Here is a 13,905-nt window from a genome sequence, read left to right as displayed (position 1 = left end):
TTAGTTTAACTATTTATTATTGGACTGTTTTGTGTTATTTTTACTATAAGTTGTTATCCAGTAAACACATTTTTAGTAAGCTTTCCAGAATTGGATTTCTCAAGACAAACATGCTATTTATTTTTATTGTATAATTTTGTTGTCAAATGAAATATATAAAGAAAATTAATTGAAAAAATATTTTATTTCTTTTACCAAAATATTTGCTTTTACATTTATTATAAAACCATTCCTACTTTTAGTCTAGTTATGCTAAAAATTACATTATAATTATTACTATGACATAATTATTATTGTAAACCTGAGGTGTTGTATGTGTTCGTTTACAACTTACACTGCAGTTAGAAAACATTCACACCCCTTTTCTACATTATGTTAGGTTTAAGATTTATTCTGAAACCGAAAAAAGTGGATTGAAAGTGTTCTATTTTTTAAAAAAATAATTAAAGGCATACATATAATTTACGAGGTTGAAATTAAACTCTTATGCTTTTAGGCTTTACTGGAAAGTAGAGGCGTTCAGAGCTTGGCTTTATATTCAAAAAATAAAACTACAGTAAAAAACTACAGGAAGCGGAAAAGGAAGCAACTTCTACAAAGGTCAATGAGAACTCGCGGTGGCCGTTGGGACGTCGGCGGACTGTGTGCCTTCGCCGAGTAAAGGTGCATGTCCCCAGTGTCCGCTCTGCTCGCCCGATAAGGAATGCGCCTTGCGAAGTCGCTGTGTGGTTTAGCATTTGATAAAACTTCAGCCGATACCGTGGTATAACAGGAGTCATGGTTTGGTGTCGCTTCTACGTTTCTTATCCAAGCGTGCGAGCCTAATTCATTGAGCTAGCTGTCGTTAGCCCGCTTCGTTGATTCATAGCGCGCTAGCTTGCTAGCTGGAGTGTGCTGCTGGCCCATCCAGTTGACCGGGAGACGAGCTCGACTGACTGAAAAACACAGCCGCTGTTTGGAAACGAGGTGGTGGCGGCAGGCGGGGGGCCGGGAGAACGCGACGGGGTGGTAGCGAGTCAGGAGCGGCTGATGAGTTCAGACCAGAGCGGAGAGCCACCGCTGCTGCAGGAGGAGGCTGATCCCGGACCGAAGAGCGGTGGGAAGGACGAGGCTCCGCTGGGGAGCGAGGGAGGGTCAGGCGGCATGGTGAGTGAGGCCTTCGTTAGCTTCTCAGCTAGCTATTTGAGCTACTTCTGCTCACTCGACGTGGTACCAAAAAAAAAGCATACAGTCATGGGAAGTACATTTGATTTAGCGAAAGTCGGATCAGTTTTTGTCAGTTGTGATTAATAAAACAAATGTCCCATTCTGTCTTTTCCTCATATGTACACCGTAGGGTTTTTTTATGCCACACTTGTTAAATCTATAACCCTTGTTCTCAGCAAAAAGTGCACGTCAATAAATTACTGAAAAACCAAAGATAATTTCAAAACACTTTAATAAGAGTAGGGAATTTGCCATTTTTGACGTGCTTTCTTAAAACTCATTTATGGAAAGAAAATCGTGCTTTTTTGGGGGGGGGGTGGATGTTTTTCCGGCATATTACGGGAGACCTGTTCGTGCATGAGTCACATTTATCAGCTAAAATTAACCCAACAAAGTATCGTTAAGCCGCTAACTTTAATTTGAGTCGTTTCAACTCCTTGTTTGCTCTTTAACCCTCTCTTACAGGACATTTTACAAGCCGATATTGTAACAACAGTCTGAGACGTTGCGGCTTAAATGTCTGTTTGCAGCCACTTAATGCAAATGTGCGCACTGATAGTTAGCAAGGGGCTCCATTGCTGCTAACGAAGCCGCTTCGTCCAGCTCTCTTATTAAGTAGTTTGCTGAGTAATCATTAGCTTGCTAAGTTTCTACCCGACCACATAATGACAGCAAACGCAATTTAAAGGTCCAGAATGCATATTGAATTAATTTGTGAACAGTGCTGCGACTGTTGACCGAGTCAGACGTTCATTTGCTGTGATGTTATTTCAGCTAATCGCAGTGCTAGTTAGCCTAGCTAGTGCGGTGACATGCGTTGTGAATACCTGGCCTTCGCCGTGCTGCGCAGTCAGCTGACACTTATTGGTTGTCCACGGCCTGTAACACAGAAGCATGCATTGTGACCATGTGTCAAGTTGCACGGCCCATAAATGCCCTTCCCTGTTTGAGTGACAAAAGAGGGCCGATCGTTTGGGCTTGTTCGTTTTTGACTGCTGCATACACAGGATAATCTAGAGGCAAAACAGGAGGCAGATTGATGTGGCAGTTGCAGGGGTTAAAGGTTAACATACCTGTTGGAAGTTGGGGACACAAACTGATGCATCAGCAGGTCTCACTAATTCCCACTATGTCAACATAGATTACACCTAATTGTGCTAATAAGCGATGAATAAATATTTAGCTGTCCTGGAGCAGACATCAGCAAACATTGATTGTTTGAGATGGAAGAAAAAATATCACTAAATGTACCCAAGTGAAAATAAACCGACTTTAATGTACTTAGAATGTACTAGTAAATGATTTTTTTGATAAAATCTGTTACCTTGTGCTGGACATTTATTATAGAAGAATTTTGATTCATTGTGATGAATATAAATTCCACTTAATGACAGTATAGTTGTAACATGAGAGGATAAAAAAAATAAATTTAACATTTATAAAAAGTTACTGTTTGCAGTGTATTGCAAAATATCACACTTCTTTATATACCCAGTGTCATCACAAAGCCAATTTCATAACTAGTGCATTTTTTAAAAAATTGTCGGCTGATTACTATCATGCAGTCACAGACATACAGAGTTCACTTAAGTCTGCAAAGAAGTTTTGTCACTTTAATGCAGTGCCACAAAAGCTTAGAACATTCTTGCAGTCTACTGAAGCATACAACATTTAAAATGCAAAATTTAATATACTTGGAACTACAGGTGCACTGATAAATTGGTCAGCTGATAAATCGACCACGATTTCCTTAATTTTGAGAGATGGGCAAGCGGCCGAGACTCGTATGAGATGCTAATCATATCCACCTCCGCTACCACTGTCCTCTCTTGCTCTTCTGTAAAAGAGACCCGACTGACTGACCTGTTCACCAGGTCACATCTGTATGATTAAAAATAATCACCAAATCAGCAAAGCTTTTGCTATTTTTAGCAAATTTTCAGACAAAAAAAAAAAAATTGGATGGGTTCGATGGGCTCTCACCCACTCTGAACATCTGAGATCACAGGGGTTTTGTTACAGCTGCACAATGTTGGACTGGCACGTAAAATCCACACTTTCTTCACTTTAGTATTCTGCAGACACACTGACTTTTATTGTCTTGGGTACGGTCATCTGTGTCAGGTGTGTGTATCTATTGAAGTGAAACTCAATCAAATATACTGAACTTTGAATGGTTTCCATATATTAGCCATTAGTTACTGCATTGCAAACAGTGCATTGCAGTGTTAATATTGCATAAACTAATACTGCAATAACACAATATGCAGCCCTGGTGCATTCTCACCCCATTCTGTGCTTGTTGAAGAATTTAAAATATCAAGCAAAATGCATTAATATGCATCAAACTTCTTACTCTGATTCTTGAGTACTGAAATATTCTTTTGAAAAATGATACTGATCTATAATACTAATCATATAAATTATACATGTTGTAACATTTCAAATTAGTTTGTGGTTCTGCATCTTGATGAGCATAATATAACAGAATACCTTTTTGTCAGTGTATTTGGAATCATAACACCTACTCCTTGTTTTGCAAGTGTGCCTCTTTAAGGAAAAAAAAAGTTTTAAAGCATTAAGAAGTCAAACTCCTTTGACTATTCTCTGCAGAGAAACAGTCAGGTCGATCCCCCCCTGTTGGTTTGACTGGCTAAAAATGGTATACTTTAATATTTTCCCCTCCAACGCACAGATCATTCATAGAAGAATTGAAGATGGCGAGTTCATATTTCCCCCTAATATTGAAAGCGGTAGGAATTTTAACTGCACTGCCAGGTTGCTATGTCATTGTTTGCAACTTCAAAATTTTTAAATTCACTAAGTAAAACTGAAAGGTCAATATGCAGCTGGATTTGCAAATTTTGTGTTTACCATTTATAATTATATTGAAAACCAGCTCTGAATTGACTTTTAAAAAAAATGCAACAGCAGTGAATTAAAATATATCTATTAACATATCTATAGAGCTTTGGAGCTGACGCCACAGCGTATGACGTTCATGTTGCTCGGTGCCATGTTTGCAGCCCACAGACCAAAACAAACTAGTCAGAACACCGGTGTTTTCATTGTATTACCGAGCGCAGCGAAGTTGTTTTGGATACTGGATATTCGCCCTCCGCGGAGTAAGGGACGTTTAGCTCAAGGTTGATCCGATTTATGAACGCTAATTTCGGCCAGCTGTTCTCTACCGATGCCTCCTGAAGCGCTCGGAGATTCACATAGGGACAGTCAATTTCCGAACACTCCTGTAAATAAATGCTTTGTCTTGCGACCAACTAATACAAAAACGTGGTAATTCATGCTATTAAACGAGGCACACTATCCTGTATAAAATGTTTGTCATATTCAATATTTTAAATAATATTAAATGTTTTCTTCAATAGCTTCCAAATCGTGTGCCCCATTAACTCAAAATCTGTGAAATTATTCTACTAGACTGTATAAATGAGGCACACTCATCTTTATTACATTTGAACACTTTATATATATTTTTTTTAGCTATTTATTTAGTTTTTTTCTTCAATAGCTTCTAGGTCATGTGACCTATTAACTCAAAGTCTGTGAAATTATTCTACTAAACTACATAGATGAGGCATATTTTTATTCCATTTTGACCCCTTTTATTTTTTAACCAAATTTATATTTAAAAAATATTTTTTTAAAAGTTCATAAAATATATTACCTCAGATGAAAAGAACATTTGTAACCTGTAATGTTCAATTACATAAAATTCTAGGACTGGATCTATTTCATTACATGCTTACTTACCTGAAATATGTTAAATACAACAAATATTTATTAAAGTGTGATCTATTTCCTAAAATTTGTCACCTTTATTGTTTAATTACACATTAAATGTTTAAGGATGGGCTTTTTCATCTGATTTGTGTCATGATGTGGTGTGGCGGTGGACACAAACACAGCAGGCAGTGGACACACTTTATGTGGATGTTATTTTTAATGAACTAAACAAACTAAATCCAAAATCCAGGGAAAACAAGGAAATCCAAAACACAATGAAACAGGAGACAAGGGATAACAAAGGCAACGTGAAGATCTAAACCAGTTTCTCAACCCTGGTCCTCACCGCCCCCCTGTCCTGCATGTTCCCTTCTGCCACACACCTGAATTGTATTTCTGGGTGATTAACAGACTTCTGCAGTACTTGATGGTCATGCAATCATTTGAATCAGCTGTTCTGGAATAGAGGCACATCTAAAACATGCAGAGCAGGGGGGCTGTGAGGACCAGGGTTGAGAAACACTGATCTAAATAAAGAAAAAAACCTAACTAGTATTACTAAAGGAAGATGTATATCTAAATATATATCTTCCTTTAATAATATCAAATATAAAATTTTTACTTTAATGTGATTAATTTCTTCACCTGTTTACATGCAACTTGAGGTGCTTGAATCAAATGTTTCATGAATGTTTACCACATGAAATTATTGAATGAGAGAAAACAGCCACTTCCTGTACAAATATTTCTGCAGCCTTGCTGAGCTCCTCTCTTGGCGTTTCCTCGTCAGTCTCTCCAACTTGCTCCTCATCTACAGCCTCTGCAACTGTGTTTTCATTATTTACCTCTTTTGGGGTAAATAATGAAAACGGTCTCTAACTTGTTGATCCACCATGGTCTTGCTGTATCGCCTCTTTAATTGACGCCCATGTCGGTCCGATGTTGTGGCGTTTACCTCGCAGTGACCCATATTCAGCGCTGGAACTCAGTCAGGATTGAGCTAATCCATTTCATACGTCGGTTTGCCTTCAAGAGGAAGTATCAGAACACACATCAGTATTAATTCTGTAAATTTGATAACACTAGTAAAATAGTTTACTTCACAAAAATGTAATAACCTCGATGTCCACTGACAAAACTCGGACTATGCTACATAAACAATATTAGCCCGACCTAAACAAGGTTGACCCACTTAAATGAATTCAACATAAACGGAACATGAGTACACCCGGACAAAATCATAGCAAAATAAATTATGACACAACACTAACAAAGTGAATTTAGACGCTCGCCAGAATGGAAATTCTGGAGCAAACTTGTAGGTATCTGGGGATTTTGGAGAACGTAATATCAGGACGTCTCACCACTGACACCAGGACATTCGTCTTCTTTTAGTTAGCTCCGATAGCTTAGCCTCCTCGCATTTTTTCTAAGCAGGAAAATAGTGAAACGAAAGTCCGTTTTACATCTTTTTACCTTTTTGGTCATGTGATCGGACATTACACCCAATAACGCAGCAAGTTTGTGCCATAGCTAAAATATCTGAGAGACAGTCGTTTTTCTCGGTGGTAACAAAGATGACGCTGATACCCCTCCGACTAGAACAGTGATGTCACGTAGCTCTATAGATGGGTTCATAGAATCTATAAAACCTAAACCAAGAGGACCTGCTCACCATTAGATGCAACATTAAAAAACACTTCTAAGTTTCCGTTCTATGGGGGGTTTTTTTGTGTTTTTTTTATCAGCATGTTGGGCTTTGTGGTGAAACAGTGATGACGAAACAGATTGGTGTGACTGCTAAAATGACTTAGCCGTTATCTCAGTAGCGGAGTATTTCCAGGGAAGATTTTGCCTTTTTTTTTTTTCTTTTTTTTTTAGTTATGGTTACTCTTCTGCTTTCCTGTCACACACTACCAGCTGCCTCAGTGTTTAATATGATTTTTTTTGCACGCAGTAATTTAAAAATTTGACTCTGATGTATTGCAGGAAGGACAAAAGTAAATCGCTTGGAATTGCTGAGAAACACGAAGCTGTGTTAGAACTATTTGTTGCCACCTCTGGATTTTTTTTAGATATATTTTTGAGGATTGGTATTTGTGTTTTAAATTTGATAGAAAATTTATACAAGAGTATAATTTCTGGCAACAATACAAATTATGAGATGACAAACATGTGGACCAGCAAAACACTTGTCCTTTAAAACACTCTGATTATGTCTGAAACTGATTGCTTTAAATGCTGCATAGATTGCACGTTCGTAAAACAATCCCTGCAAGTGTTTCGAAATCCTCAAACTAGCCAGAATCCAAGCTCCCTTCATTCGTGTTTTGAGTGGAATCTCACCTGATCCTGTGGTTTCTGTTTTGAAGGTCACCTCAAAGGGTGCTGGTTTGAACCCAAATGCCAAGGTGTGGCAGGAGATCCCTGTGGCCCCCAGCGAGGCTGTCCCCAGTCCTCACTGGCCTCCCTCAGACATCAGTAAGTGCTCAACACGTTAATAGAATCTGCATGAAATATTCACAAACGTCTGATTCTTGAATCAAATGCGTTTTTTTGTTTTGTTTTTTTGTTGTCTTTTAATGTGACCAGGTTATTCAGAGCCTTCGTCAGCTGGTTGTAAGCCGTACTCTGTGGGATTTACAGCCCTGGGTGACAGCAGCTCCACAGCAACAGCTGAGATAGCAGTAAATGGAATGGACCCTCAAGAGCTGGGCTTTTCCCCCGCCGAGTCCACAACAGGGAGCTCCGGTCAGTCATCTCACCTGCAGCCTCCCCCACTCGCTAACGGTGGCTAAGGAGAATCCCGTCTCCAGTAACTTGAAACAAATAGGTTTTTTGGGGAAAATAAAAAATAAGTCATTTGGTTTTATTTTATAAACGGCATCCATGGGCTTTGGATTTTGACACGGTCAAATAGTCGTTTGTGTTGTATAATTGCCCTCTGCCAGACATGACCCTTGCATCTCTTCTTTGTGGTGCTAATGTGTCTGGTGTCCTGTCCTATCTGGTGATTATTTTTATGCCGACGGAGACCCGCGCTGAGTCAGCCGGAGTGCAGTGCAGCATTCAAAGCTCAGTTCAGAGGGATTTTGGCCGCTGCTTGGTGTGATAGAAACCCTGTGCAATTCGGGCCTCTAGCTGATCATTGAGAGTAGAGTGGGAACTGTTTATTGTGCCAAGTTTGCATTGATTATACATAACAGCTTGTTGGATATATATGTTTTTAAAGACATATCTGAAAGTGTCCTTTTATGTTTGCTTGTGAAGTGGTTCGCACTGCATTGCAGATCAGTTTTGAGGCGCCATCTTGTGAGATCGCCGTTCCTGTTAGCTGTTCTTGCTGGTGACACTTTTTGTTGTATTTGGCTGAAAAGTTGTTCAGATTTGCTGGAGAGGGAGAAGGACGAAGGCTTGAACGAGAGGAAGTATGGACCTCTGAAATGTAAATGTAGGGACACAAAACAACCGAACGAATCTATTCACCAGGCTGGATGACAGACAGTGATGTGGTGCCTCAGTTCACAGTCTAGCATAGAAGAAATTGCTTTGGAAGAATTTGATACACATGAATGTGTGGATATATTTGGTTGGCTTGCTGCAATATTTGCTAATAACAGCAGAATTAGACCTTCATCAGAACATATGAATGTAATTAGTTTGTGTTTTGTTTATTTAATGCTTTTATATATTTCTTTGTCTGAGCTGGATGGTCTTAGTTATTTGTGCAAAAGTTTATTTGATCCTTTTTCTTGCAATTGAATATTTAGATTCCAAAACTGAAGAACAAGTGTCCTCTGAGAATCTACGAGAGTCTCTGAAGAAAGAGCTAGAGTTTTATTTCTCAAGGTAAGAGCCAAAGACTTTTATATTTATGATTTTGTTGTATCTGGCTCGCAGTATAGCGAGCTTGAATAAGAGTTTCTGACTTTTAGAAACTCAGAAAATTTATTTATTTTAAATAAACACAATCAAAGTCTTGTATTTTTAAAAAAAGATAAAATTATTCCCATTGTTGCTAAAATAGTGAAACATGAAGCTGTTTGTATTTTTCTGATTTGACTAAAGTGAAAACATAAAATAAACACTTGCCAGTTTTTAATTTTATTGTACTTTTTGTGCACATTGTTATTCATTTCTGCTGTAGTTCCCTTCATCGAGGAACACAAGTGTAGCAAACGTATTTATTACCCTGTTTGGATAGTTTGCAGTCTGCTACTTGAAATGCGTCACCCAATAACTAGTTTCAACACCGTTTCCTTAAATACAACAGGTGACGCTCATTTTGTTTCTTGAAAGTAAAGTAAAATGTCTGGAGCAACAAGTGGGGATATTTTAGTTTGTGACAAAAGATGCAACTAATTTGCATGTATTTATCCTTTTGTTGCACAGAGAAAACCTCTCCAAGGACTTATACCTCATGTCTCAGATGGACAGCGACCAGTTTGTCCCTATCTGGACTATAGCCAGCATGGAGGGCATAAAGGTTCTCACCACAGACATGGAGCTCATCCTGGACGTGTTGAGATGTAAGTGGAAGGATGAGCATGTTACTTTGTAAAACTATTAGTAATATGACTTGATTGTCTGTATTTTATATTTGAAATTACCCTTCCAGCTTCTCCAATGGTACAAGTGGATGAGAAAGGCGAAAAGGTGCGACCAAATCACAAACGATGCATCATCATCCTGAGAGAGGTCCCTGAAACCACACCTGTAGAGGTACTGCCTCGTTGTGCTCATGTTTAGGAATTATTGAGATATTTTTGGAAACTGAGAACTGACTCGTCGTCTCAATCCCACAGGAAGTCGAGTCATTGTTTAAAAACGAAAATTGTCCAAAGGTGATAAGTGTCGAGTTTGCACACAACAACAACTGGTATATCACATTCCAATCGGACACAGATGCTCAGCAGGTACGTCTGATTAAACTTCACTTTGCTCTAATTCAAAATGCAACACCTTAAACGACCTGATTTGACTCCTGAATTGCTCTTCCAGGCATACAAGTACTTAAGGGAAGAAGTCAAGACATTTCAGGGAAAACCCATCATGGTACGTTGAGCTGAAACGTGTTAGTTTGTAAGTCCCCTCCTTTAAGAAACCTTGAGTCATTTCTTGTTTCTTTTCATCTAATAGGCACGGATCAAGGCCATCAACACATTTTTCGCAAAGAATGGTTACCGTAGCATGGACAGCAGCTTGTATGCTCAGCAGTCCCAGAACCAGTCCCAGTACAGCTCTCCACTTTACATGCAGCATGTCTACCCCCAGCAGCAGTACCCGGTCTATGGCATTGTGCCGCCCACCTGGACTCCTTCACCCACACCCTATTTTGAAACTCCTCTGGTAAGAACCAACTCTAAATAAACTACATGAAGCTGGAATGGGTCCCAGGCCATGTATATTTTTAATAAACTGTATTAAAAATGATGCATTTATTTGTTGTTGCTAATGATTCACCAGTGATCATTATTTTGGCTTTTCATATATAGATGAATCGGGTGGATACGATGGATTAATGTCAAGGTCTCCCCCAGTGCATTATAAGCCTGGCGGACCACCAGGCTGAGCATTGCTTATTTATTTATTTTAGGTTGTTTTGTTTTTTTTATGTTTAAGACTTCATGGTTGGTGTTTAGGTATTGTTAATGTCTTCCAATAACACATAATTACCAAGTAATATTTTCAAATTTCCTGTCAACTTTAAACATTTTTTATCTCAAAATCATGGTGCGTCATTGGATGACTGCCTGAGCGCCCCTACCATCAGGGTTAGCAAGTTTTCTGGGGGAAACCTTGAATGTCTTTACACACTTCTGCGTAAAGCAGAAGTGTGTAAAATTTTAAAAAAGGCTCATTAACAGCTCTATTACTTCCAATTAGGAAAGCTTTTTCTTGTGTACACATGAGTCTCCTCATTCTGTATATTTAGTGCATTGTTAATGTTTGTGAACTGGGCAGTGAGACCAAACGACACAAATGTTTTGCATTCAAAAATGTAAGGAAAAACTACTGAAGTCTAAAATCTTGACCAAATGTAGTAACCCATTTTATCAATTCAATTTGAGAAAAATATACAGTTCTGCAGAATATTAGGAAGATGAAGAATTGTTGTCTCCACAATGAGTTTTAACATCTTGTTCACTAAAATCATTGAATCGCTATTGCTCTGTGAGCTTAAAGGTCTTCTAGATTTCCCCTGTATTACATTCTTGGACTGCTGCAGAGTAAATAATTGAACAAATTGCTACATTAGTCAACGCTGACATCTTTTCCTCCCTGTGCAGGCACCGTTTCCTAACAGCGGCTTTGTGAATGGATTCGGCTCTGCGGGACACTACAAAGCTGGCTCCACTGCTCTTAACCTAACTCGCCCATTCAACAGAAACCGGTAAGCAGGATCTTTTTATTTGCTGTGTTGCATTTTTAAAGTTGTGACTCGGACTACAGCCTGCTGATTTCATAAATGTACTCTTTAAGGAGTGTGGCATTCACCACTTGTTGTTGTTGTTTGCATGTTAGGTTAAACTGTGAATGTCAGATCATCTGCAATGCAGTGTTGTCTGAAGAAAATGTAACTAGGCCTGTCACGATAACAAATTTTGCTGAGCGATTGTCTAAAAAATTATTGCGATAAACGATAATATTGTTTCAAGACCTTAACAAATTTTGCTGAGCGATTGTCTAAAAAATTATTGCGATAAACGATAATATTGTTTCAAGACCTTTTGACATTAATTTAATGGAAATGACTAATAATGCATGTGATTTCCTGCCATAGATAGATGCACTTTATTTTCAAAAGAACACATAACACTGGAACTGATAGACTAAATAAACAAAACAACCAAAAACAAAAATAAAATGGATTCTCAGTCTCCATTAACAAAAAACGTACTTGAATAAAAACTAAACAACATAAAGCCAAAGTGGAAATAAATACTGCATTCAACCAAAAAAGTGCAGATTATAACGTCTGTATACTATATTGCCCTTCAGTAATCACTAGATTTAAATAGAGAAGACGGGCACATCCGACCACCTGATGCAGTAGTTCACATTACACGATTTTTTGCCCCCATTTTCCCCTTATGACAATCTTAGATCGTTGGCCGATCTAAGATTGTCGCTGGTGATTTCGTAACTGACCATCCTGCAGTGTGATTTAGATCGTCGTGGCCCTTCCTAGACTCATTAACGCTGAATGTGACAGGTAGCCAATCAGAAAGCGCGGATTCCCCTCCGTGCTTTCTGAGGGGAAATTACGGAGGGGAATCCCAAACAGCTGACACAGCGCAACCCGAAGTCCAGCGGACATCGGAGATGATATGTGGAAAAAACATTAATATTTATTTAACATTTCGTGCAAAGAATATAGAAATGACAAGGGGAGGAGTTGGAGCCAAATTGCTACCGCAGTTGATAAACCCTGTAAGTTTTCAGCCGTTCTTTGTTAACGTGACATAAATAGGTTATAATGATTTTCATTCAGTCAGGATTTTACGCTGACGCTACATGCATCACAGGTAGATTCTAGTAAAGCATTGATTAATGCCTGGTTTTAAAATTAGTCAACTGGACTTGTAGCCATTATTTTGTGCCCAGGTAGCTGGACACCCCACGACACGATCGAAACCGATCGAACCGTTATACCTAGGATTTCTGTCAGCTAATGTGTGTCTTAGGTTTTGAAAATGGACCGACAACTCGTGTTGTGTGCTCTGGACATTACACTAAGGAAATGAGGAAGGGAGGGTCAGTGGAGAGCACCGGAGCTGAGCCTTTTTTTTTATTCAGTGTCATCAAGAGAAAGAAAAAACGGCAGGAAGAGACGATTAAGCCGATAATTAAAATTAGGTTGATAGGTTTAATTTATCGTGCGATTAATTGATTTATCGTTTATCGCGACAGGCCTAAATGTAACCCCCACAGGGAACTGCTCTTCACTCCCCTCTTTCTTATTGTCCTCACAGTGTCCCTCTGTATTCGAGAAAGAATGTAATAAATGCCTTCAGGTACCAATATACAATACTGTATGATGAGCTTCATCGCTATCCTCATGTCTTGCCATACTGCTGCAGCCTACTGACTAAAACCACACCAGGACTGACAATTGGATATTTTTATTTTGGTTCTTATTAAAACTTTCATTGCTGTGATGATGCTTGGTGCCATTCATATTAATGAAATTGCTGGATTTTTCCTGTGATTTGATTGCTACAGTTTTTGCCATTTGAGGACTCTTGGCACCAAACACATCCTCCTTGCATTGATACACCAGCATACATCGTAGTAACTGTTAAACCTCATTACAACTAACCACTTATTTTACTTTTCATTGCTGCTTTCTTCATTGACCCAACGCGTCATGTGCTGAAGCAAAAGAGCCGACAGTAGAGAAGCTGATAAACGTGTTTGACCCGATGATGAGATCATGATGCGCATAGAGGGACAACATGGGAGGAAGCCAACTGGCTTTGGTCCTCTCTTTACTCCTCCTTTTCTCTCCCCCTCTTCTGTTTCTGTCTTTCCAAAGTCAGGAACTTCACTCCCATCCCGATGAGCGTTCAGATTATGAGATCTGAGGGTTGAATCTTTAAGAGATGAAAATTTGAATCATGTTTTATCAAAAAAGCTTTAATTTTAGCCGTTTTACTCGAGTGGTGTCAGCTCTACTTGGTGAGTTTATGATTGGTGGCAGTCTTCAGCCCTCCAGCCAATCATAGGCGCACATGTATTCCAGATGAACCATCTGCTTGTCTACATTGTGATTAAGGAGGCAGCATGCTGTGTGGTTTGGTCGGTGGATCCATAGTTTCCTGTCGCATCATTTGCATGTTGCCGTTTTCTGGATGTAATGTAAAGCTCACTTCTCCTGTATGGGGTGTTTCTCCACCAAAGTGGTCCCAGTGCTTGTTTAGTACATTTTATTATTTAGGATTAATTGATTTT

General features: G+C 39.0%; 1 protein-coding gene across 2 annotated transcripts in view; it reads left to right on the top strand.

The window, feature by feature from the left end:
* The first annotated feature begins 615 nt into the window (after nucleotides 1-615).
* Nucleotides 616-13,905, top strand: part of larp4aa (La ribonucleoprotein 4Aa) — a 20,706-nt gene continuing 7,416 nt past the window's right edge. Inside the window, exons 1-11 of one of the 2 annotated variants that reach the window (XM_015053595.1) lie at nucleotides 616-1,146; nucleotides 7,323-7,431; nucleotides 7,543-7,701; nucleotides 8,721-8,799; nucleotides 9,343-9,479; nucleotides 9,569-9,672; nucleotides 9,756-9,866; nucleotides 9,952-10,005; nucleotides 10,090-10,299; nucleotides 11,241-11,344; nucleotides 12,927-12,968. In XM_015053595.1, coding sequence (XP_014909081.1) covers nucleotides 1,030-1,146; nucleotides 7,323-7,431; nucleotides 7,543-7,701; nucleotides 8,721-8,799; nucleotides 9,343-9,479; nucleotides 9,569-9,672; nucleotides 9,756-9,866; nucleotides 9,952-10,005; nucleotides 10,090-10,299; nucleotides 11,241-11,344; nucleotides 12,927-12,968 — 1,226 coding nt within the window. In that variant the 5' untranslated portion in view covers nucleotides 616-1,029. The remainder of the gene's footprint in view (nucleotides 1,147-7,322; nucleotides 7,432-7,542; nucleotides 7,702-8,720; nucleotides 8,800-9,342; nucleotides 9,480-9,568; nucleotides 9,673-9,755; nucleotides 9,867-9,951; nucleotides 10,006-10,089; nucleotides 10,300-11,240; nucleotides 11,345-12,926; nucleotides 12,969-13,905) is intronic. The other variant, XM_015053596.1, reaches the window with a different exon arrangement.

The sequence above is a fragment of the Poecilia latipinna genome, unplaced genomic scaffold (assembly GCF_001443285.1).
Source record: "Poecilia latipinna isolate Pla-1442-1.1 unplaced genomic scaffold, P_latipinna-1.0 Scaffold1187, whole genome shotgun sequence".
NCBI classification, from domain to species: Eukaryota; Metazoa; Chordata; class Actinopteri; order Cyprinodontiformes; family Poeciliidae; genus Poecilia; species Poecilia latipinna.
Note: the sequence above shows the minus strand (reverse complement) of the source record. Positions and strands in the feature narration are given on the sequence as shown.